This window comes from Cygnus olor, chromosome 15 (assembly GCF_009769625.2).
Source record: "Cygnus olor isolate bCygOlo1 chromosome 15, bCygOlo1.pri.v2, whole genome shotgun sequence".
Lineage (NCBI taxonomy): Eukaryota > Metazoa > Chordata > Aves > Anseriformes > Anatidae > Cygnus > Cygnus olor.
In genome coordinates, this window is record NC_049183.1 from 6,185,838 (window position 1) to 6,208,840 (window position 23,003).

The following is a 23,003-nucleotide window of genomic DNA, read 5'->3' on the forward strand; positions in this document are numbered from 1 at the left end:
TTTGTATATCATTGTTTATTAGGAATCTGTCAAAAAAGAGCTGTCAGGCATTGTTTGCATGCAAAGATTTTTCTTTCAAGAACGTATCACGTAACTTCTAACTCATGATAAATAAAGGTAAAAGTAGGTAAAACCAAACAATGTAGAGGTAGTTACTGCAAGCAGGCATGGAGTACACTCTACCTGCTTTGCAAATCCTAGCCTGTGATTTAGATTCTAAATAAAGCAGTGACCAAAATATCTGGCTCATTAAACATTTCTAAGCTTAATTTTAAATTTTCTACTATGAGATGCATGGTATTTGTATTCTGCCTGTCGTTCCTTCAGTCGTGGAAAAAATGCACGTACATGGTGCACGTGTAAATACCGCACAGCACAGTCCTTCCTGCGGGCAGTGGCAGCTTTGTCGGGTGGTGGTTTGTTGGTCACCATCTCTGTTTTAATGCAGGAACTGTGACGCACCAGTGCAATGTTTGTGAGTGGCTTAGGCCCCTCTGATCGGAAGCTGCCCAAACTTACGAACCGATGTAATTCTTCTCTGGTTTGGAAGTTAAAAGAGAGAGAGAACTAGGAGTTTATCTTATTCTGCTTCTACCATTGATTTGCAACAGAATTTGGCTGCTCGGGGCTCTTTTTAATGTGCATCGTTATATACCACAGTTCTGGAGTTCTGTGCGAACGGATTTTTCCCTTTCTCCAGGTGGTGTACCAATAAAATGTTGAAACTCCCTTATCCTAACAAACATTTACACTGTTCATTTCTAATTAGTATAGATAAATAAAAAAGATTCCTTGGTCACCCAAGTCAGCGCAAAAGCTTTTCCTTAGCTCTAAGAGGGCAAGACAAACTTTTTATTTGCATGCCTTTCATAAAGCCATTCCCTGCTCTTGATCAAGAATTGAGATAATTATTAATATTGCATGGGAAGAAAGGTACTAGTAATGGTAATGAAGTCTTAGCACAGAGTTCATCTCTGGACTGTCTATGCTGTGCTCAGTAAATCAAAATACGGAATTTGCCTCCTTTTCCAGACAGACCAGTTCTTCAGCCCCAAAGAGGTATTACTGCACTTGGTCTTCTAAGCAAGAAATATTTTTGTTTTCATTCATTTCTTATCTGAGAGCAGATAAAGTGTATTGTCGCAGCTTGTGATGGCTCAAGGAGGAACACTGATAGGCTACTCAAGGTGGAAGACTATAATTGCTTGATGATAGGGTTTTTTTATATGCCTCCTCTTTATGTTCTTCATTGAAAGCAGCTGTTTGATTTCCTTTTTCCATGCTGTTCCACCATTGCATTCTTTTTTAAGATTTAGCAGGCATGCATCCACTTTAAATATAGTAAGAAATCCAAATCCGAACATAGGTTACTGGCTCAGAAGCAAAATGGCTTTCCAAAAATCTTTATAAGTAGAAAGCCATTATCTTTATGATTTGTGATCAAGCCAAAGGAGATTCTATCTCCGGAGCTCTCACTTGTTCCATATTCAACACACAGGCTGAATGAAGATGCCAAGTTAATAGTTAGGCATCTGTGCCAGGAAGTGCTTCAACAGTTTGAGTTAAAGGAACATTGACAGCTTAAGATTTCAGTCTGAATGACTTTTAAAATTAGTTTTCTGCTGCAACACCTCATGAAAAGTAGAACTTTAAAAGGATTTGGTTTTGTGTGATCCTTTTCTATATTCGTGTGAGTTTTTTTCTTCTTTGCATTTTAAAGGACAGCTTTGGACAGAGGGTTGTCTTTGCTAACAGACTGTGAGGTGGTTTAAAGCCCTGTAGGTCCTGTAACCTATTCGCTGCAATGTCCAGAAATTTGATTTTCAAATGAGTAGGAAGTAAATGTTTCCTCCTTCAGGTTAGTATTGTGGCTTTTAGTACTAATAATTGTAGCAGTCGCATAGTGATCAAAAATGCCTGCTCTGGAAAAGATACTGCACCTTCTCTTTTGAGATACTAACCCATTACCTTATTAATGAAATCAGGTCAGCTTACAAGTGAGTCACTCTCATTTCAAATGCAGATCTCTAAGGTTGTACACCCATCTGGGAAACAAGGTCAAGCCGGTGCTTGAGGAGATGACTGAGAGCTCGCAGATGCCAGTACTTCAGGAGCTGTGAATGGGAGCCAGGAGTTTGTTCTTAAAAGGCATCTCTAGCGTTTGATATGGGCCACTTTTTGTAACGGAAAATGTATGGTGCCTTCTTAATTTATTTACGAGGAATTAAAGTACCAAGGACTGTTTTGTACAATAAAAACTAAATAAAAAGCCTCTAATGACTTAAATAAATCCCTGTGGCAGGGCTGTTTGATGTTAGAGCAGACTATCTGAATCAAACTCATGTACTCTCAAAGGAGTAACTTGGCGTTGCTCAGATCTTCTGGCAGATCTCTTTCCACAAGATATGGAAAATAGTCAACTGTTTTGAAAAGAACCTGAATCATGCTTCTTGACTGAGATTCATTCCTCACCTCCTCCAGCTTTCTTTATTTAAAGAGATCTTTACTCTTACCTATCCTCTCTTGTTCTGTTCTCTAAGCCCATCAAATCTGGAGGATATTTTGCTACCTGCTAAAGAGGCAGCAAGGCTTGTATTTCAGAAATTCTTACTATTTCAGTTATTGATTTTTTTTTTTTGATATCAAACCAATAAAATGAATATGCCTTCACTTCTCCTGGGAGAAGCATATTTATGATTGGGAAGAAAAAAATATATATATATATTAATTCCCAACATAATACATAGTCTTATCTTTAATCTGAAATTTGACCTGTAAGCTCTCTATTGTAAATACTTTACTTGCAGAAGCCTTTTTCTCTCCTATAGGCTTACTATGATAAAATTCAATAGATACATATACAAAAAAAAAAAAGACCATAGCACAGAATAAAATGTGTGTATTCATCTGTACCACAACTGTGCAGGGTTTGCTTCATCATACCTTTCTGGCTATACTGTGCAATCAAATATTTCAGAAAGAACTTCCAGAAAAAGAAATTGGGTCTGGAATGTAGCTCAGTTGCTAAAACATTTGCTTTGATTTCAGAAATGGAAGTATGTCCCCCACAGACATAAAGAAACAAACTGAAAGTTGAAATGTTTTCACATTACAGAAACAAATATAAAGTCTTCTTTTCTTGAACTGTTGCTACTGTTGTGCTTTGAGGTTTTGATCTCCTTTTGCTAACATACCTTCATAAGAGGAATACAAACAGATGCTGAGATACAGATTGCATTTCTCTTTTTCAAGCAGAAAGGTTGAGGTGATGCTTTCCCTTATCAGACCATTTCTTAACTTGAGAAATCTGAGCATGTGTCTGCACATATCAAGTCTTACACTTTGGCATAAGAAAGTTTATAGGAAAAAAAACTTCAGTTAAGTGACTCCGGAAATCGCTGCATGCCAATCTGTCTGGGTTTAGACTTAGTTTCCAGCATTGCATAGGTGGTGTCTTCTCAGACTAAATGTGTGTCTTCACATCTCTCCAGAAAGTTGAGACTGTGGACTGCAGATGTCTCCTTGCTAAGGGCTGTTTGGCACTGGAAGCATACTCTGTCAGTGCTTCATAATCTGCACAGGCAGTCAACGAATTGTCAAAAGGGTTTGAAATATTGCTCTTAATCTATATGAGCCATGATTTTTATTTTATTTTTTTTTTTAAATCTTGGTACTCTGAGAAACTTTCCATCTACACCATAAAAAGCTTCAGTGGTTGTAATGTGCAAAAGATGTCAACCCAGAGCTCCATATTCAGTGCTTTCATGCAGGAGACATGATGTTCTTCACGAAGCATCTTGTACAGGGCTGTCTTCTTCCAAAACCTTGACATGTTAACGTTAAAGGCATACTGCAAAGGTTACTGGCCTTTGATGAGGAGACAAGGGAAAGTCACGAAAAATATAGAGCGAGTGCTTCTAAATATTGGAGGGAGTACAAAGAAATGATAAACACGCCACTTACACACACTAACGCAAGCATAGATGTAGACAGACAGATGTGCACATGCATGTATCTAAACACAGCCATTATTAAGCATTTATTTATATATATTTACATGTAGTGTTTTTAAAGTACATATTTATATAGAACAATAACTGTCTCCTTAGTGAAATCTTTAAAACAGGACTAACATAAAGGTGGGCCAATTTCTGTGTTGCTAAACCCGATGGTATCCCTTTAAGGAAGTACTTGGTGAGTTTAAGGGTGAAATTAATTCTTTAGCAAGCTTAATAGCAGATAAAGTTTTCAAAGCATATTGTCTAATTTGGTGTGTAGCATACACTTCCAATACTTTTCTTCTAGCATAGGAGCAGAAATCGCAGTGCCCTGACCATGTTTTTAAATGCACCTTTCTTGTTCTTCCCTTTCTTCTGCTTCCAGCTCCAGGAAGAGTCCGTGCAACAGTTCAGTGCCAAGTGACATGAAGAGGCCAGCAGACCTCATCGGTCAGGAAGTGATTTTGGTTTTTTTCCTTCTGCTCCTCCTGGTCTGGTTTCTGAATCGGGAGTTTGAGGTCAGTTACCGCCTCCACTATCATGGGGATGTGGAGGCCGATCTTCATCGCACCAAAATTCAGAGCATGAGGGATCAAGCTGACTGGTTGCTGAGGAATATTATTCCCTATCACGTGGCTGAGCAGCTGAAGGTTTCCCAGAGCTATTCCAAAAACCATGACAGTGGCGGAGTAATCTTTGCTAGTATTGTGAACTTCAGCGAGTTCTACGAAGAGAACTACGAAGGAGGCAAAGAGTGCTACAGAGTCCTGAATGAACTGATTGGGGATTTTGATGAGCTGCTAAGCAAACCACATTACAGCAGCATTGAGAAAATCAAAACAATTGGGGCAACCTACATGGCTGCTTCAGGGCTGAACACATCGCAGTGTCAGGACAACAACCATCCCCATGGACATTTGCAGACCCTTTTTGAATTTGCCAAAGAAATGATGCGAGTGGTGGATGACTTCAACAACAACATGCTGTGGTTTAATTTTAAACTTCGGATTGGCTTTAACCATGGCCCTCTCACTGCTGGGGTCATTGGCACCACCAAGTTATTGTATGACATTTGGGGTGACACTGTGAACATTGCTAGCAGAATGGACACCACTGGCGTAGAGTGTCGTATACAGGTGAGTGAGGAAAGCTACCGCATCCTGAACAAGATGGGGTATGACTTTGACTATAGGGGGACAGTCAATGTGAAGGGGAAAGGTCAGATGAAGACCTACCTGTACCCAAAATGCATGGACAATGGGATCGTGCCACATCACCAGTTGTCTATATCCCCAGACATTCGGGTTCAAGTGGATGGCAGCATTGGGCGATCTCCGACTGATGAGATTGCCAACCTGGTGCCTTCTGTACAGAATTCTGATAAGATAGCCCATGGCACAGATAACTCAGAAACCAAGGACATACTTCCTTCCTCCAAGAAGCTCCAGAAAGATTCAATGAAAGCAGAAGAGAGGTGCAGGTTTGGCAAAGCTGTAGAGAAGACTGACTGTGAGGAAGCGGGAACTGAGGAGGTCAATGAACTGACAAAGCTAAATATCTCTAAGAGTGTATGATGCACTGTCAGAGTTGCATGAAGTGCTCTGTCAATAGAAACACAAAGACATTTGCAATTGGCAGTTTTCTTTTTCAAGAGAGACCTTCTCAACACCTGGGTTGTACGTTTGTTTTCATTTCAGCGCCTGATGCTGTGTGGATCACAGCTCTTCAGGGCTTGTTTTCATCCATCTCTCTCCTCCATGCCCCAAATCACATCCCAAGCTCCCCAGCTCCCTGTGCAACCATCTTACAGCTGAGTAGAGGATATTAAGTGCCTTCAGATATACTCCATTGGACTCCCTGTCAAGGTACAGAGGCCCCAAGTGAAATCATAGCTTTGGGTATTTATCTAATTTTAAAGAAAAGAAAAGCTGTGGTTATATCATTTTTATTGTTGTTTCTCACAAAACACTTTTTTTGGCTAATGCAACTCCTTGGGTTTTTTATATCTATCTGAACAATGTTTTACTGTTATCAGACCTTTTGTATGTAAACACACAGACAAATGTGCATGTATCTACCATATGAGACTGACATAAAGTGCCAGTAACATACCACAAAAGAATGTCTTGGCAAGGGGGTGACACAATTTTACTTTGTGTTGGGCTGGAGGAGGAGTTCTGCAGTGGCTCAACATTTAGTTAGAGTAGGCTGAACAACTGCTGTAGTTTTATTCTCCTTTACCAATGCTTTCTTCAAACGTAATGTGCCATTGTGTGCTTTGGATACCCTTCTTTTCCATATAGCCAATGAGTTACTGATATGTGGGAATGGAATAAGGGTTTGGACTTCACCAGCTCTCAGGACAGGCTTCCAGAAGCAGACAAGCGACCAGAAGAGCGTTACAATTTGGGTTTTGTGTGTCTAAAAGGGTTTTAGGTTGCTCTGCACCCTAGCTGAATTGGCAAAGGTAGGTGAAGTTGGTGTCTCTAAGCTGGTCTGATTTGAGAGAGAGAAAAGTTAAATAAATGTTTTGGAGATGCCGTTATTTATTTATTTATTTTATTTCTATTCTTATTTTGTTTTTGTTTTTTGTGGAAGGGATCAGGAGAGACGAGTCGTTAATTGGTTTAGCAAGAGTAGTAGGATAGCGTTTCAGCCTCTTTGAACTACCAACCACTGTGAGGATGTTGTTACCTAGGCAATATTTGTTTCAAAGCTGGTGAAACTTCCGAAGCCACCAAACGCAGTTGGGCATCCCAGCTTCCCTCTGTACTGAACTAATGGTGCTGCACAATATTTTTTCAGGATTTGCCCCCTACACTGTGCTTTTGCAGCAGGGAATAGAACAGCATGCTCCCTGTGTGCCACTGAAAGCGGGAATAGGGAGAGAGTCCTTTGTTGCGAGCTGAGAAGCACAACAATTTCCCAGTCCTGCGGGTGAGTTTGTGCAGGTCCCCGTGACCGGAGATCTGCTTGCACAGAGGTAACTGCAGGAGTGGGGCCTCAGACGATACCGGTCTGCCCTCTGCATGCTTCCATCACCTCATCCACTTACATTTGATGCCCCACTTTGGATATCATTACCTATTCAGCTATTTGAGTTTAACAACCTTGCAACACCAAATAAAAGAATTTTTGCGCCTGAAATAAGTTCTTTAGCCAGGGAAGGTCTGGTGGAATGCAATGCTGTGCTGTCTGCTTATTGGTATGTGTTTTAATTCTTTCTTTCCATCTGACCTGAAATCAGAATATATTGATACTTCGTTTTATTTTCGGAGTTTGAGTAATAAATATATACATTGTGATGTTCCTATTCAGCCATCTGAGATCCATCTACACTCCATGGTGAGCATAGAGCCCTTGAAGCCTTTGTCAAATGTAAATCTAGGAGGTTTCTGGATCTCAGTTACCTTAAACAAGACTCTGCACACTGTTCTCACAAAAGCTGCTGTTTATGCATCTCTAAATTGCATTGGATACAAAAGCTGTATAAAGTGAATCTTACTTGCTCAGTCTCCCAGCACACACAAAAAAAAGGGGGTGCTCATCCCTATGCCACAGATGCCATAGCCTCGTTTGGGGCTATTCCTGACAAGCAACAATAGGAAGTTGTTTTTAATAGTGTAAAGTTTTATAGCAGCCTGCCTTCCCACTCAATTAGAACTAGTCCCCTTCCCCCATAGTGGGTTGCACTTCCAACTTTCAGGTAGTATAACTCTGCAAATACCTCTTGAATCCGACGAATGTATTCTTGAAACCATTTCTAGGATTCTCGTTCCAGTTAAGTGTATGTCAGTATTTCTTTTCTTACAGTGGGCAAGTTCACGTGGTCCAGAATTGTTTACATGCCTTCTAGTGTTATATTTGGGATCTCGAAGTGGTTCAGCCCTTTTTCCCTTTCCCTTCTTTCCCCCCCGTTTTACAAACAGCTCTGCCCAGGGTTCAGTACCATTTCTCTCTCACTGACCCGCTGCTTTGTCGGGACGGGCCTGCTGATGGAGCCCTGCGTGGGGACCCCTCCCGCAGCCCCCTGCCACCAGCGAGGTTTGTGCCGCGTGGAGCCTCTGAAATGGGCAACGCTCCCATGCTGCGGGAGCACCGCAGGTGGCTGGTAGCGTTAGGATACCAAAAAATAAAACACTATACCGGGGGCTCATTATTGTTGGCATTAAGCAAATGAAATGGCAGAGGAGAGAAATCGGGTTGGGCTCTGAAGTCGGGGGCTGCTGTCTGCTGCAGGCTCTGGTGCGTTGAGCGCGGCACTGCTGCAGCCTCCGCAGCCTCCTTCGGAGGTCAGCGCCTTGTCTTAGCACGGCGTAGGAACAGGATCGGGAAGCTAAGCTGTCGGCGTGCGCTTTGAACAGTGAGATTTTCACAGGCACAGGGAGACACTTGTTTTTTGTTGGAAAACGGTGGGGGTTGAACCTTTGCGCCTTCCCTTGATGCCTTTGAAAAGATGTCCCAGTGCTTGCAGGAAATTGTTCTGCCGGCGTATGTAACGGCGCCGGGCTGCATCCCACCTTGTCCTGGAGCTGGCCCTGCTACACGTGCGCTTGTGGGAGGCCTCGAGCAAAGCCAGTGTCATTGAGATGTCCCTCCTGCTTGCCCCGCTGGTGCCACTGCCATTCAGACACGGGGTAGAAGCTGCAGGGCTGGACAGATAGCTGGAAGTGTATTCTGCACGCACAGTCAGCGCGGAGCTGTGCTCTGGTTTTAGGGTGTCTTCATGCTGATCGTTTCAAAACTACCCAGAGAGGGGGAAAAATTGCTGCATGTTTGCTAGGCCAGGGCTGCCTTCAGCCACAGGTCCCCTGTGGGAGCTGCTCGGGAGCACAGAGTGAGGAGGAAGATGGTGAGCGTGCCCTGCAGTGGCATCTTCATCTGCTGCCAACGCGCAGAAATGCTGACTTTCTTGCAGCTTCTTCTGTGAAATGGAATTGATTTCTCATTTAAAAACAAGTAAATGGCGTTCCTGTTGATTTACTTCTGGTGTTTGTGATTTGGAGACAGGACCAGACCTGCCTGTTGTTTCCCACAGTTTGGTGCCATTCCCTTTGGCCGAACCGAGCAGGCACAGCGTTGTGCCTGGCAGCTTCTCCGCAGGGCAGTTGGATTTTGAGAAGACAAAAGGGGAGCTGAGAGGATGCCCCCAGTGTGGAGGTGGCACAAACCTCTCCCAGAGCCAGGTCAGCGTTGGCTGGCACCAGGAAAAGGGCGAAAGATAACTAGTTGGATACTTCAGGGCTTATAATTGCTGAACTCTAACTTGTTTCTAAAACTTTAATTCTGAATACAACAGCCATGTTTAAAAAAAAAAAAAAAAGTGGTAAGGGAGCAGTTGTGCACTTCATGCCTTTATGTTGCAATATCACAGAGCCTGGGAGTTCCTGAGGTTGGTTATAACCTAGTCAGCTGCATAACTGAGCAACTTGGGGGTTTTTACCAAATTTAAGGACTGTGTCTGTTTTCTCTCTGCTTTCATGCGAGGTCTCGCTGGCTCAGTCTGGGTGGGTCCTTGCCTCCCTGGTCCTCTCTAAGCTCCATCTTGCGCTGTGCACAGCAGCACCTGACTTCTGCCGGGGCCAGGTGGTGGTTCCAGGGGTTTTCCTCCGCACTTCAGCTGCTTCCACTGCTGTTTGCCTGTGACTGCGTTTCCCAACACGAAGGGGAGAGCACATCAGCTCTGATATTTCAGTCCTGCTCTGGTGGTCCAGCTGCTGCTGCAGCTTTCTCTTCCTGCTGTTCTTGAGCCGCTTGGCAGAAGGCACAGAAGGGTGGCAGGCACGTCTGCAGGGTTAAGTTGGAGATTCCAGGAAAAAAATGAATTTTTCATCACACCAAAAGGAGGGGGGGGGAAGTTCTATGACCTTGAGTGTTAGAGACCATGCAAAAGCAGAAGTTAATAACTAAAATGAAGTGAGGGGCTGCTGGTGTTGGGTTCAGGGAAGCAGAGCTCAGGAGGGCGCTTGTCCCCAAAATGCTCTGGGATGCTGAAAGTGGAAGGATGCTTGCAGAGAGCATGTTTTGTTTGTTTGCTAAGCTTGAGACTTCTTGGTTCGAAGCTATTTTGTGGGGAGGCGTATTTGGAAAGGAATGTGGCCAAGCAAAAAATGAGAAACTCTGCTTTCAGTCTCAGCAGAAAAGAGACACGTGAGCGGGCAGGGGTCCTTGGCTGGTGGGGCTGACTGATACACACGGAGGGTTCGGCTTTGTCTTGAAGTCTGGCATTTAGTTATATATTGTAAAGCACTGTTTATTGATGTGATTTTCCCAGTCGCTGGAGATGTCATGGGAATGGTTTGGCTGGAAGCAGGGAATGATTTACACATGGAAAGAAGAGCGGTGGATGCTGGAGATGCAGGGGTGCCCCAGCAGTGTCCGGCAACGTGCTGCAGCACTGATGCCTCGCAGGAGCAGGCCTGGGGTCGGCTGGCTCAGTGGGGTGGGAAGAACCTGGACTTGCGGTTCGTTGGTACCGAGAACGTCAGCACACAGTGCCTGCAGAATTTTGCCAAGTCCTATAAAAACAAAAATTTGGAAATGATAACCACTACATGCTGATTCCTGCAGACATTCTGGCTGTCCCTATTTTAGTTTGAGGGGGGCAGTGGTCTGGTGACTCAGTCAAGAGCTGTGAAACCGTGGACCATTTTCTGCTGAAATGTACCGTGCAGGAAACCAGAGAGCCAAGAGGGTCTGCCTGTAGGAATGCAGGACACGGCACACCGGTGGATTTTTGTTTCAGTGGATTTTGGTGCTCTGTACAATGACATTCGTGCTTCCAGCTCAGAAGGTGGGGAGTTCAGAGGCCGTGCTGCAGCCATACATCGATCACAGACAGCATCCTGTGGTTATAGAAACCGAAACCCTGTTGCCAACACCAGCGATGCAGCCAGTTGTTTTCTTGGAGAATCCACCTACTCCTTCCATCCTTTAACCTAACTGGCAGGATCAAGAAGAAAATGATCTGGACCCCCAGACCCTTACCACTCTCACCAGAGCTGTGAAATCCCTTTGGTAGTTTCCAGGTTGCCCTTAGTGTCCTTGGTGCCCACGTGGGAGAGCAGCAGGGGGCAGTGGTCGGATGCGTGGACAGTACTCAGCAGTCTTCCCCGTGACACCCCTGGCAGGCGGCAGACCTCTCTAGGGTCTAGAGGTGGGTGCCTCTGTCCCCTACAGCAGGGAGTCACCCACAGCGATCACCCGCTGCTTCTGGGTGCTCCCGCATGGCACGGGGTCCATCAGCTCAGTTTTTCACGTGAAGCCATGCCCAGCACCTCAGCTCAGAGGGCACTAAGCCTGTTTGCCAACTTCAGGAGGAGTGAGAGCCTTTCTCCTCTTATGAGGAGCGACCAACTTCCAGCCTTCACCTGCTACAGACTCACGACGTACAGTTTCACGTGGCACAGAGCCCCCCTACATCTCCACTGCAGCAGGGGGGTGAGACTCCTGAAGCCATGGGGTCTCTGAGGATATCCCTTCTCTTCGTGCTCATCCTCGCGGGTGCTGTGCAGCCCCCTCGCGTCCTGCCATAACTCCGCCGGAGGCTCCGCTAGCCTGGTGGCAAAATGTGGGGTAAGCAAACAATGCTGCACAAGGCACCAAGCGCGCTGATATCACGGAATCCCAGGGTCATCCGGGTTGGGAAAGACCTTCAGGATCTCCAAGTCCAACCAGCAGCCCGGTCTCCCAGTCCTCTGCTAAGCCACGTCCTGCAGGGATGGGGACTGGGCTGCCGCGCTGGGCAGCACGCCCCGGTGCTTGGCCACCTCAGTGCTCAGGTCAGCGAAGAAGGGGGAAGGTGGACGTGAGATGAGATGTGGGGTGCTCTGAAGGCTCATCTCTAATTTCCAGGTTCGATGACTTTGCTCGGCTGGAGCACGGGGAGGTTTGGGGTTTCTGTGCTAGGATGAGGGAGCCTTAAAACAGACACAGTTTGTGAAGCTGCTGTAATGCCACCCTCTGAACTCTGTCCTCTGAGCAACGCGGCAGGTTTTGTCAGCAACCATCAGGCACCAGGAGCTTGCTGGCTTTGTCTTTAAATTAGAGTTCATTAAAAATCAAATGTCAGACTCTGAATAGGCTCAAGCAGTAACTAAAATCAGTGCAAAATCTGATTTGTGTTACCAGTGGCTCAGCTGGAGCGTTGCTGGGGGCTTACGGGTGCTGAATGAAGCTCTGTGGAATAACAGCAGTGCGAGTTTTCTGCAGAAATCCCTTTTTAAGCTTTGAGCAGAGGAGCTAAACTTTTGTCTTCAGCTGAGAAAACTGGCTATACAACTTAGAGAAATGTTTGCTTTTTACATTCAAGAGGCAATATTAGATCTTAAGATTATTTTGGGGAAAACAAAACAAAACAAAAAACAGGTGGGTAGAAGACATTTAAAGCTTTTTTCCCTGGTTCTTTAGTGTAGCTGCTGTCCATTAGTTGGCCGGGAGAGGAGCAGGGCAGCCCCGGGTGCAGGGGCGCGAGCTGTCCCGCCTGTGGCGCGTTGCAGGGAGCAGCTGTTCCGCACGCGTGTCATGGGGCTGGACGCTGGTGCAGGGGAAGCAGTCGCTCGTTTTTTATTGTTCTGGAAAGGCCCCGAGGCTGCTGCGTCGGCTTCTCGCTTTGTAGCCCTCAGTCTTACTTTGTACGTGTTTTACTCTGTTCTTGCATTGGTCTTTGGCCCGCTGTAGCAGCGCGTATTTTAATCTCTAGATGTTGCAGCATTCACTGAATCTGAAGAACTGCAAAGAGGGTAGTGGCTGGGACCAGCTTCTAAAATGTCAACTTTCAGCTCTTTGACCGGTGCTGCACTCGCCTAGCTCATCATTCGTGGTCGCTTGAGCCGCTATGTACCCGAGGTACCTGGCTGGGCACCGCGTTGCTCCACAGCTCGTGTGTGTCCGCAGTTTGAGTTTTCCGAGGATATTAATGCACTCATGTCAAAGTGACTTTCTCAGTTTTTACTCTTTTCTCCCTTACTTACTAATGAGTTCGCCTGTTTCTAAATTCATGCATTGGCTGAATATTAGTGCGCGATTCAGAGATGGTTTGTATCATTTGGTTGTGGGAAGACGTAGGCTCGGGGCAGGAAGAAATGCAGCGCATGGTACAGCGATGTACCGGGGTGTGTGTGCAGAAGGGAGGCGCTTGCCTCTTCAACATCCTTGACTCTTTGCCTTGATCCCAGCAGGAGCAGTGTTTCATTTGGGGTTTATCTGAGATGTGAGCTGGGTACCTCCGTCTCGCTGGTGCCCCCAGGAGCCTCCCAGGGAGGGTTTTGGTGGTATCGCAGTGCTCTGCTGGGCACCGGGGTTGTCTCTGGGCTGGCACCAGCACCTGCAGCGGTTTTCTCCGTGCGTAGAGGTTCGGGACTCCCCCACCGCCAGAGTGCCCTTCCCAGATTTCATTTGTCACCACCAGTTTTCTGAGGCCGTGTTGAGATACACATGTGCATGTGTATATGTGCCGAGACAGAGACTTGTGGCACCCTACTGCGAGTACAACTTCAAACTTCCAAAGTAATAAACTCTTTAAAGCCAAGAGCCTTAACGACTCCTAACGTCTGCTGAGAGACAAAGCACAGGTTCAGGTTTGTGCCGAATACTTAGGAATTTTAGCCACAGATGTCTCCTGTCCGTGAGGAGGTAACAGGAGCATCCAGAGACGCGAAGGACCTTGGCCGCGCTCACCGAATCCACCAGGAACACATAGAAAGGCTCCCCCGGTGCTCTCAGGAAAGTCGCCTCACTCCCGCAGGGCTTGCCATCACATTGCATTTCTCATAACAGCTCCTCCTTTCTGTGAAATGCTGCTTTTAACCTGGCGTAAAAGCTTTCTGGTGGTGGTGGGGACCAGCCACTTCCTTTCCCTTTCAGCCCCAACGTGGGGCAACACCACGGCATCGGTGCCGGAGCTGTGGTGGGGTTTGGCCAGGTGGAAGCGAGGAACCCAGATCCGAGCCGGCTCGCGTCCGGTGGGGCTGCTGCCTTGACGTGGTACGGAGACTTCAGCGCTGCCTGTCCTTGCCTAAGCACACATGGAGATTGTATGGAAAGTGTTAAACATTCATTGAGAACAGTTTCCAGTTCAGGAAAAAAAAAAAAAAAAGGCAAATGAAAACATTTTAAAGTATCCAGGTTAGCTGGAAATTGTTTCTTCATGACGTCTTTGTTTTCTTTCTCTTCCCATCCTAGCAAGGGCCGTGTTCACACTACCTTCTCCCCTCCCTTTCTGCAGAAAGACAGAACCGTGCTGTTTACAAGCGCCCTGCGGGGAAGCTTGGCGCTTCTGCCGGGTCGCTTTGCTGGGGGACGGGGCTTCCGCGCAGCGGCTTCAGTGTAAATACTCTGCATATGCTTCGTTGACAAAGCAGAAATGGAGAAAAGTTGTATCTGTGAAATATTAAGCTATATATGTATATAGATAAACCGCGTATTATCTCTGACTCGTTACGGATCTGTAATCAATTGTATATTAAACTGTTTTACTGTATCGCAGATCATTTCACGCTATCTTAGATGTAGAAAAGCTGAGAAAGTAATTCACAATACACTATGTCAACTTAAAATTTGTTTGCTTTTTTATTTTTGCTTCAGCACAACTTCAAATGCAATCTTGTGCCATTTGCACATTGTTTCAAAGTATAATAGTTTGGAATAGCAGTTTTTTGAGCCCTTTGTTTTGGATTTGGCATTTTACAATGTTTCTTTGATAAATCATGAAACCACCGAGTTAATTTTTGATTAGGTGCATATTTAGACGGCATTTTAAATGCTGAAGGAATTTGTCACATAGCCCAGAACATAGGCCCGCTGCACTTCAGTGCGTTGCTCGGCACTGAACGGCCGCCGTGCTCCCAGCAGCGGCTCAGGAGCAGAATCCCCCCGCTTCGTCCTCGTCTCAGCGCTGCTCTGGGGCCTCGGCCACGTCACTGCGGCCGCCACCACGGAGGTGAGAGCCCGGGGCTTGGTGTGCCAGGGAGCTCGTCACGGTTGAAGTTGGGCATGGATTTAAGACAGATGGCTTTTCTTTAGCAAACAGCCTGGATGGTGTATTCTGCAAATTATTTTGATCTGCTTTAATAGTGGAGTAGGACATTGTTATTCTGGAGCAAGAGTCCACAGGACAAGAAGTCACTTTTCCTGGGAGTGGTTGTCTGTGAAGACGAGCCTTAACGTTTCTGAAATGCGAGTCCAGCCAGCAGAAAGAGGTGAACGTGTTGTGCTGGGCTGCCATGGGCAGTGGAATCTGTGTCCGCCTGCCTTGAAGCAGCCCATTGTGTTTTCACTGGGTGTAATGGGGAGACAAACTTGTCGGAGGACTGTCCTGAGCCCTGGCAAAGCAAGGCCTTGAGCTGGAAGATCTGAAGGCTGCCTCCGGATCCGTGCTCACCCGCTGAGCCCAGGTGCTGTGCTCCGCTCCCACCTGCCGGTGAGCACAGGTGCCCACAGTCACCGTGTCTGTAAACACCGAACCCTTCCCTGCCCCCGGGCGCTGAGGACGGGGCTGTGCTGAGCCTCTCATTGCGTTCAGCCAGACGCCGCGTTCGGGAGCCTCGGGTTCCCTTTCCCCCGCTGCCCATCGGGCTGCAGCAGCGTCGCACCACGAGCTTCGTCCTGGAACCACGGAGAGGTGAAATTTGTTTCCCCTGAGGGTGTTGATTTATTGCTTTCACCCGTATTTTAAATATTTTTTATTTCTGGAGACGAGGTAAGTATCGGAGCACGCGTCATGTGCGCCTGGTGCGATTCGCTCTGCAGCCAGTAGCCAGCGGTTGCACCACGTCACTCGATGGCAACCCGGGATTTTGTGCCAATGTGCATATTTAGGCGATGCTCAAGTGTGCCTGGGTGTTGGCCTTCTATTGTAGGTGAAAACTGTTCAAATGTTATCCAGTGGGTTTTCTATTGTAGATCATGGTGATTGTGAACTGCCAAGGGATATTTTTTAATAAATCTTTTAAAGGCATTTCAAATAAATCCAGTCCTTCTGTTTTCCTTTTCAGTTCTGTTGTCTTCTCCCAAAGCTGCCCCATTTTTCAGTTTCCTGTCTTTGTCTGCTTCAGGTTGCAGTGAAGGATGCGTTAGACACAAATGTATTTAAAGATATTGGCTCATGTGTGTTTAGCTTAGTAGGGGACTTTGGGAATGAGAAAAGCCCTAGAATCTCCCAGGGCCGTGTTTCATTGCTGTTCCCAGGGGGCCGTGCCAGGGGTGATGCCGTGTCCTCAGACCATCGCCTTGCAGGGGTCCCACGCCCCAGTATTGCCACGAGCACAGGAAGCTCTGCAGCAGCCAGCCTCTTGCTTCTTCATGCATCAGGATGGCCCCAGACAGCTGGAACGTGAGTACTGGCTCGCTCCTTGCTCCCAGTAGCGTGATGTGGAGGTCACAGGCTGGCGTGCACTGCCCAGCCGTGCTGCTCTAGGGGTCGGCTGTTCTGGAGGAGCCGCTGTCGCCTCTGGGGTAATGAAGAGATGCAAAAGCCCGAGCTGCCCCAGCGCTCAATGCTGTGGCACCCAGAGCAGTCCCACCTCGCGGGGTGGCTGGCTGCCTGCTGCGCCTGCCTGGGCCTTTCTCTTGCCACCAGAGGTGCTGTTCAACCTTCTTATGTGAGGTGAGAACCTGAGAGTGCGTCCTGCCCGGGAGGAAGCAGGGATATGGGTGCCCTCCAGCTTCCAGCGGCGTGGAAGGTGGTCAGGGAGTGGCGATGCTGTCCCTGCCCCAGTTCCCCTGGGGTCTCCTTGGGGCTTTCCCCAGGGAGCCCAAGCTGGGCTCCTCACCCTGGGAACTGGTTTTGATTTCCATGGTGCTGAAGAAGATTTTCCTCCCTCTCTGGGGCCAAATCTCTCTTCGGAGCAATATTTTATTCCCCACTCTCCCTGGTTTCATAATGTTTAGTCCAGCCAAAGGCCCATAAGCGATTTGTATTCAATTAACGTTGCCACTTAAGCACCCGCTCGTTGCGTCGCTCGGCGCGGGTTCGCCACATCACTTCGGGGAGCGGGGACCTGCTAAGGATGCGCTCGGCCGCTGCACAGCCCCTGGGGCCAGGTGGCTCGGGAATGCAGCAGGCTTTTGTTCTCACTTGTTAATCATTGTTTTGCTGTTGGTAACTGAGCTTTGTCGCTTTGTGGTGTCGAGCAGCAATTCTCATTTCACAGCTTTGCGGAGTTGATGGGAATTTAAGAGCTAGATGCAAATGAACTTCATTAATGTGCTTAATTATCTTATAAACCTCGTATCCATCTGTCCTGCATATGCTTTGTACTCGAAGCTTTAAGACAAGCATCCACATCAGCTTGGCACCAGGCGGCTATGAGCGGGAGCCCTTGGCGAGCACCAGGCTGCGCATGTGGCATTACCTGTGGAATGATTTGCTAAGAGTAAAACATATAATAAAAAACGAAGAACAACATAGAGACTTCTCCGAGGTGTCCAAACTCCAGCCCCAGCACCAGGGGGAATCCTGAAGCTTCAACACCTCGATGATGTACGTGGTTTTCAGCAGAAAGCTATTTTGTGCATTTCCAAAGGTGCTGCTGTAGAAGTACTTCAGTGGCTGCAGCCATAATCACAATGGGAGCCATCCGTCCGTCTCGCGGACAGGGCCACAGGAGCACTCTGGAGCATGCTCGGGCCTTCTCCAGCAGCGCCTCTAGGTCTGGCCGCCTGGCCGTGCCTGCTGCGCTCCAGCCCGCTGACAGGAACTCGGAGCACCAGAGCCTTCCCCGGTGGCCGGCTCCTCTCCCATGTGGACAATACCACCAAATGCCACAGAAGTCAGTAAGTTTATAACCCGCCCCGCGCCGGCTCCTCTTGGCGAGACATGCCCTCACTCCTGCCATCGCCTCCTTCCCTGTACCGAGCATTTCACCATGGGAGAGGTGCATTGCAGTCCCAGCACCAGGTGCCACAAGCAGAATCGCAGGGGGCGCTGCAATTTAATGGCATTATAGTAAATAATTATAATAATTTAATTTAGATAATTTAATAATTTAACTCCATTCAAGCATAGCATAAAAAGGAGCCTTTTCTTCCAGGCTGCCTCATGAAGCCGCAGACCTGCTGGACAGGAGGCAGTGCAGGTGCCCGTGGTGCCAAGGCTGTGTGGCTGTACTGGGGCCGAGGCGCAGGGAGCGGCCCCGGGGAGCTGGGGCTGTGGAGCCGGAGATGCTGCAGTTGGGTGCTGGGCGCAGGGAGCGTCTCATCTGGGAAAAACCAGCAGGGCTCAGTGCAGATCTGCAGCTCTTGTCCTGGCAGCAGCAGTCCCAGAGCTGTGCAGCTCTGAGGCCGGCGTCCTGTCGACACAGCGGTAAGCAGCGAGCTGGGAACGGGGAGCCGCAACGCATAGCAAAGCGCTGACGGAGAGCTCGTTCCCTTCTTTCACTCTTGCCAGCTCACATCATGGCAGAGACACCTTGTTCCCAGAGGGGCTCGGATAACACCCCGTCCTGAGAGCCCTCTGCCTTGCTCCCTTTTTGCATCCAGCCTCCCTGGTCCAGTGCCAACGTCCCTATCAAATTACCAGCCACCCCAGCTCCCCTTTTTTCCTCCAGCACAGCCAGGATATTGAAGGGGGATATTGAAGAATTGTTGTCATCTGGAGCTCTAAAAACTTGTAAACCTTAGCGAGGGCTGGCGATGCTGCCTGCTGAGGAGTTCCACACCCAATGCTTGTGCTGGGGACACACCAAAATCTCCGGTCCCTCAGCATGACTTGAGCTGTGGCGGCACAGCAGGCAACACTTCTGAGGTGTGGCCCCAGGCATGGGGACCCACTCACAGCAAAGCTCCCTCCCTAAGCTGTGGCAGAGGAGGCAGAAAGGCTCGAGCGTTGGGGTTGGCATCCTCCAGCCGCATCCAGCTCCCCTCCGGCACCAGGAGCTGTCGAGGGAGCCCCTGCCGAGGCAGGGGGAGAAAACCTGTGTCACTGGGGCCGGGTGGTGGGCTTGGGAGTAGGTGCTCTGCAGGGCTTCCAGGGGGAGCTCAGGGATGTGCACGGTGAGCACAGACCCAAGGGCACAGCACCGTGGTTTGACAGCATCACAGGCGGTGTGTGGACATTTACCGACATCGCATGTGGTTGTAGCTCCAGAGCCTGTGTTAGGTGAGGATGTGTGCCAGCGGGGCTCTGAATCCCTCTCCTGGAAAAGGGGAAAAGTTTTCTCTTTTCTTTTGCAATCTATAGAAAATATGAGCAAAATATGCATTTCTTGTGCTGCTGCTGCTCCATGGAGCTCCTATCACACCCTGCTTACCTGGTGGCTGCACCCATGGGGACCTGTGGGATGGGGCAGCTCCAGTGGGGCAGCTCCTGCTGGTCCTGCTCCCAGGGAGCCCTGGAGGTGCCCGGTATGGTGGTGCTGCAGCACAGGCATGGGCTGAGTTACCAGATGAGGTTTGCAGCATCTTGTCCCCCTCTGCTTCTGTACCAGAACACCTCTGTCCCTGCTGGGCCCTGCTCTGTGTGCTGGGCACTGTTTTCCTTCTGGGGTTGGTTTTGCGTGCCCCTGTGCTACCTGCAGCCGGCACGCCCGCTGCAAGTACATGTAAAAGCTAGGAAGCCCTGGGCACCATTCCCAAAGATGCTGGGAGAGCCCCTGCAAAGCCGAGGGACTGCCACCTGCAGAAAGCTGCAGCTTGGGGCAGAGTGGCTGTGGGGACACAGGGACACAGGGACACAGCACCAGGAGCACCCGCATATCCCGGCCTTTACCTCCCCCTAGTGCCACCCCCGCTCCGGCTGCAGCAGGGGAAGCCAGGGGCCAGGGCTCAGCGCCCTGCCCAGCCCCCCAGGGCTGCTGGCAGCAGGAGCGATCACCCCAAAACCCCCAACCTGGGCAAGTGAGCACTGGGTACTGCAGCTGCAGCTGGCGGCAGTGAGGAGGCATTCAGCATCCCCTGGCTATGGGGGAGAGAGGGAGCCTGGGGGCAAGTACCCAAAAGTGTGATGTTTTGAAGGCCGAAGGTCCCCAAAAAGCGCCATTTTGAAGGCTGAAACGAGGCTGTTTCAGTGCCACAGTTGTGGGGCCAAGAATCTATGGGGCAAAAGCCTGGCACATGGGGTCCGTCCCTGCTGTCAGCTCTGTGCTTTCCACCTTTTGGGGTCTGAGAAGGACAAAAGCAGGAGGAGGCCCTTCCTTGGAGGCCGGACGGTCTGCGTCAGCCCAGCCTGGCCGAGGCACGCTCTGGTAAGGTACATGGCAGGGAAATGGTTCAAAAAGCATGTTTGGCACCACAAAGTGGCTTTGTACAGTTGTGGGTGTCAGGGAGCTTCATGACCCCACTGCTGGTGATGCCCCAGGCTCTGCAGTGCCAGGGACTGGGTGTTTTGGGGTTGTCCCCAGGGCAGGGACGGAGCACAGGAATTGGCTCCATGTGGGGTCGATGTGCCCGTGGGCTTAGAGGGAGTGTGTGTGTGTGGGGGGGGGGGTTGGAAGCTGGCTCACAACCCTGTCCTAGCTGGATGCACTTCTGTTGCCCTCAGGGGTGTTGGATTTTTCTGCTCCTCTGTCCTGAAGAGCAGGACTTGCATGTGGGGAAGGGGCAGGGGGTGCGGGCTGGGCAGCGTGGGGCCATGTGGGTCTGCAGGGTGTGGAGCCATAGGGTGCAGGACATGGGGCTGTGCAGCATGGTGCACAAGGTGATGTCGTGTGGGGTGCGAGAGGGGCTGGCCCCACAGCACCATCCCTCAGGGGTTGCCCAGACCCCACCACACTGTGCCCCTAGTCCCCACCTCTTCTGGAGGAGCCCCCAACCCACACAAGGACCGCAGCGGCCACTGCTGCCAGAGCAGGGCTGGCCACAGCCTGTGCGTCCCTGCCATGCAGAACGAGCCCTGGGACGCTTCCAGCAGGAACCAGCCCAAAGAAGGTGTTTGCTGCACTCTTCTGGCTTTAGAAACATCTTGGAACCAGAGGATTCCTCTTTTTCAAACTGCGTAGGGGGAGACATGAGCACAAAGGGTTAATTGCAATTAAACCCCGTTTGGTTTTAGCAGCCGCTAACGCCAACCCTGTGGCCCTGGCAAGCCCTGCGCTGGGGTATTTATAGCACCGTGAACTTTGAGCATGTCCAGCGAGCGGGCAAAGCCCGAGCTGGAGATGCGGGGAGGGCCAGAGGCTGCTGGGTCCCCTACGCCAGCAGGGCCGCGTCCCGGCCCGGCCCCTGGAAAAACCCTAAGGCCCCCAAAACCTCAATTTTTGCATCTTTTTAAAGTTGCAGCAGATGTACCTATGGGGTGACAGGCCCCACGTTTGATGCAGCAGTCCTGGCTGGCGGCTCAGCCGCGCTGGCATGGCTTGCAACAGGGCAAGAGGACAGGACGCGCTGGGCTCACAGCCGCACGCAGGCCCGAGGACGCGGGGAGCCTCACACCGGCACTGCCCGCGTGGCTGAGCCCCAGCACTGCGTGCCGGCAGGGCTGGGGAGGTGACTGTCCCTCGTACGCGGCACTGGTGAGACTGCACCTCAAATACTGGGTTCAGTTTGGGGCCTCTCACTACAAGAAGGCCACCGAGTTGCTCGAGCATGTGTGGGGGACAGCAAGGACACTGGGAAAGGGGCTGGAAAGCAGGACTTAGGAGCAGTGCGGAAGCTGGAGCTGCTTAGCCTGGAGCATGGGAGGCTGAGGCGAGACCTCGCCATGCTCTACAACACCCTCAAAGGAGGCTGCAGCAAGGAGGTGTTGGTCCCTTTTCCCAGGTGACAAGTGACAGGACACGAGGAAACTGCCTCAAGGTACGGCAGGGGAGGTTGAGGTTGGACATCAGGAAGAATTTCTTCACAGAAAAGGTGGTCAAGCATGGGAACGGGCTGCCCAGGGAGGTGGTGTCCCAACCCCTGGAGGTGTCTGAGAGATACGTGGACTTGTCAGCAAGGACGTGGCTGAGTGATGGGACTCGGTAGGTCAGGTTGGTGGCTGGATTTGATGATCTCATAGGTCTTTTCCAACCTGAGTTATTCTGTGGTTCTTTGATCTCCAGTCAGGGGCTATCCTGCTGCTGGAGTCATTCCAATGCTGCCGTACTGTCCGCAGCCATCGGATGGTCTGTGAGCATCCTGGTCTACAGGCAGAGATGAGAAGTGACTCAAAGAGGTGTTGTCTGGAGCATGCTTGTACAGATGCTTCCAAAAGGGCATTGATCTGAGACGGGATCGGAGCAGGGACAGTGAGACCTCACAATGTGTTCTTGCCATCAGTGGAGACAGTGCAAAGACTGGGAGCCAGCCGCAGGGCACAAACTGGCTGAGGAGGAGTGTTACGAGTCCAAAACAGCCTTCTTTCAAGGGCAGGACAGCAGCATTGCTCCTGACCGCTGTGCAGGATGGCACCAGGTCAGCCAGACCCCACGAGGCCGCTGGGGGATGCGCCACGGGCACAGAGAACCTCTCCAGCCCCTTCTCCTGAGGCTGAGTGTAGGACTTGTAGAAGTGCTGACTGGAAGGCTACCAAGAGCGTGTAGTATTTATTTTTTTCCTCAAAAGCAACTGAAATGTTTTGGCTGAAATTTAATTTTTTCTTGGGAGTTTTCACTGTGATTCTGGCCCGAGAAGAAAGCATTTCATCTAACGTAGGTAATGTTTGACAGGGTTGTAAGCAAATGAAAATCAGGTCTTATAAAGAGAAGTGTCTGGAAACCTTCATAAAGGAGGACTGGCCTCATTTATAATTGAAAATATATACAGTTTTGTACAATTACGCATCTTGAACAACTGTGAGGGCAATTGCTCAAGATTGCCTCTTCTTCCTGAAAACAGTGGCTATTTATTTGTGGGAAAATATACTTTATTCCCTCAGGAGAATAAAAGGGTGTTGCTGTTGCTCTCCAAGGTGCCTCTGAGATGTCTTTAGGTCCTAACCCCACCCCAGGAACCTTTGTACCAGCAGGCGTAGGAGGAAGCACTGAAATGGCGGGGCAGGAAGGGAAGGAATGGTCTCAGTCTTACAGACCTCTGCATCAGAGGCTACAAGCATGTCTTCGGAATAATTGAACAGGGATACTGTCCAGTACA

General features: G+C 49.4%; 1 protein-coding gene across 2 annotated transcripts in view; it reads left to right on the forward strand.

Annotated features, from left to right (window-relative positions):
- Positions 1-14,483, forward strand: part of ADCY9 (adenylate cyclase 9) — a 92,015-nt gene extending 77,532 nt beyond the window's left edge. For both annotated transcript variants that reach the window (XM_040574105.1, XM_040574104.1), the window contains one exon: positions 4,384-14,483. In XM_040574105.1, the coding sequence (XP_040430039.1) occupies positions 4,384-5,572 (1,189 nt within the window). In that variant the 3' untranslated portion in view covers positions 5,573-14,483. The remainder of the gene's footprint in view (positions 1-4,383) is intronic.
- The last annotated feature ends 8,520 nt before the right edge of the window (positions 14,484-23,003 follow it).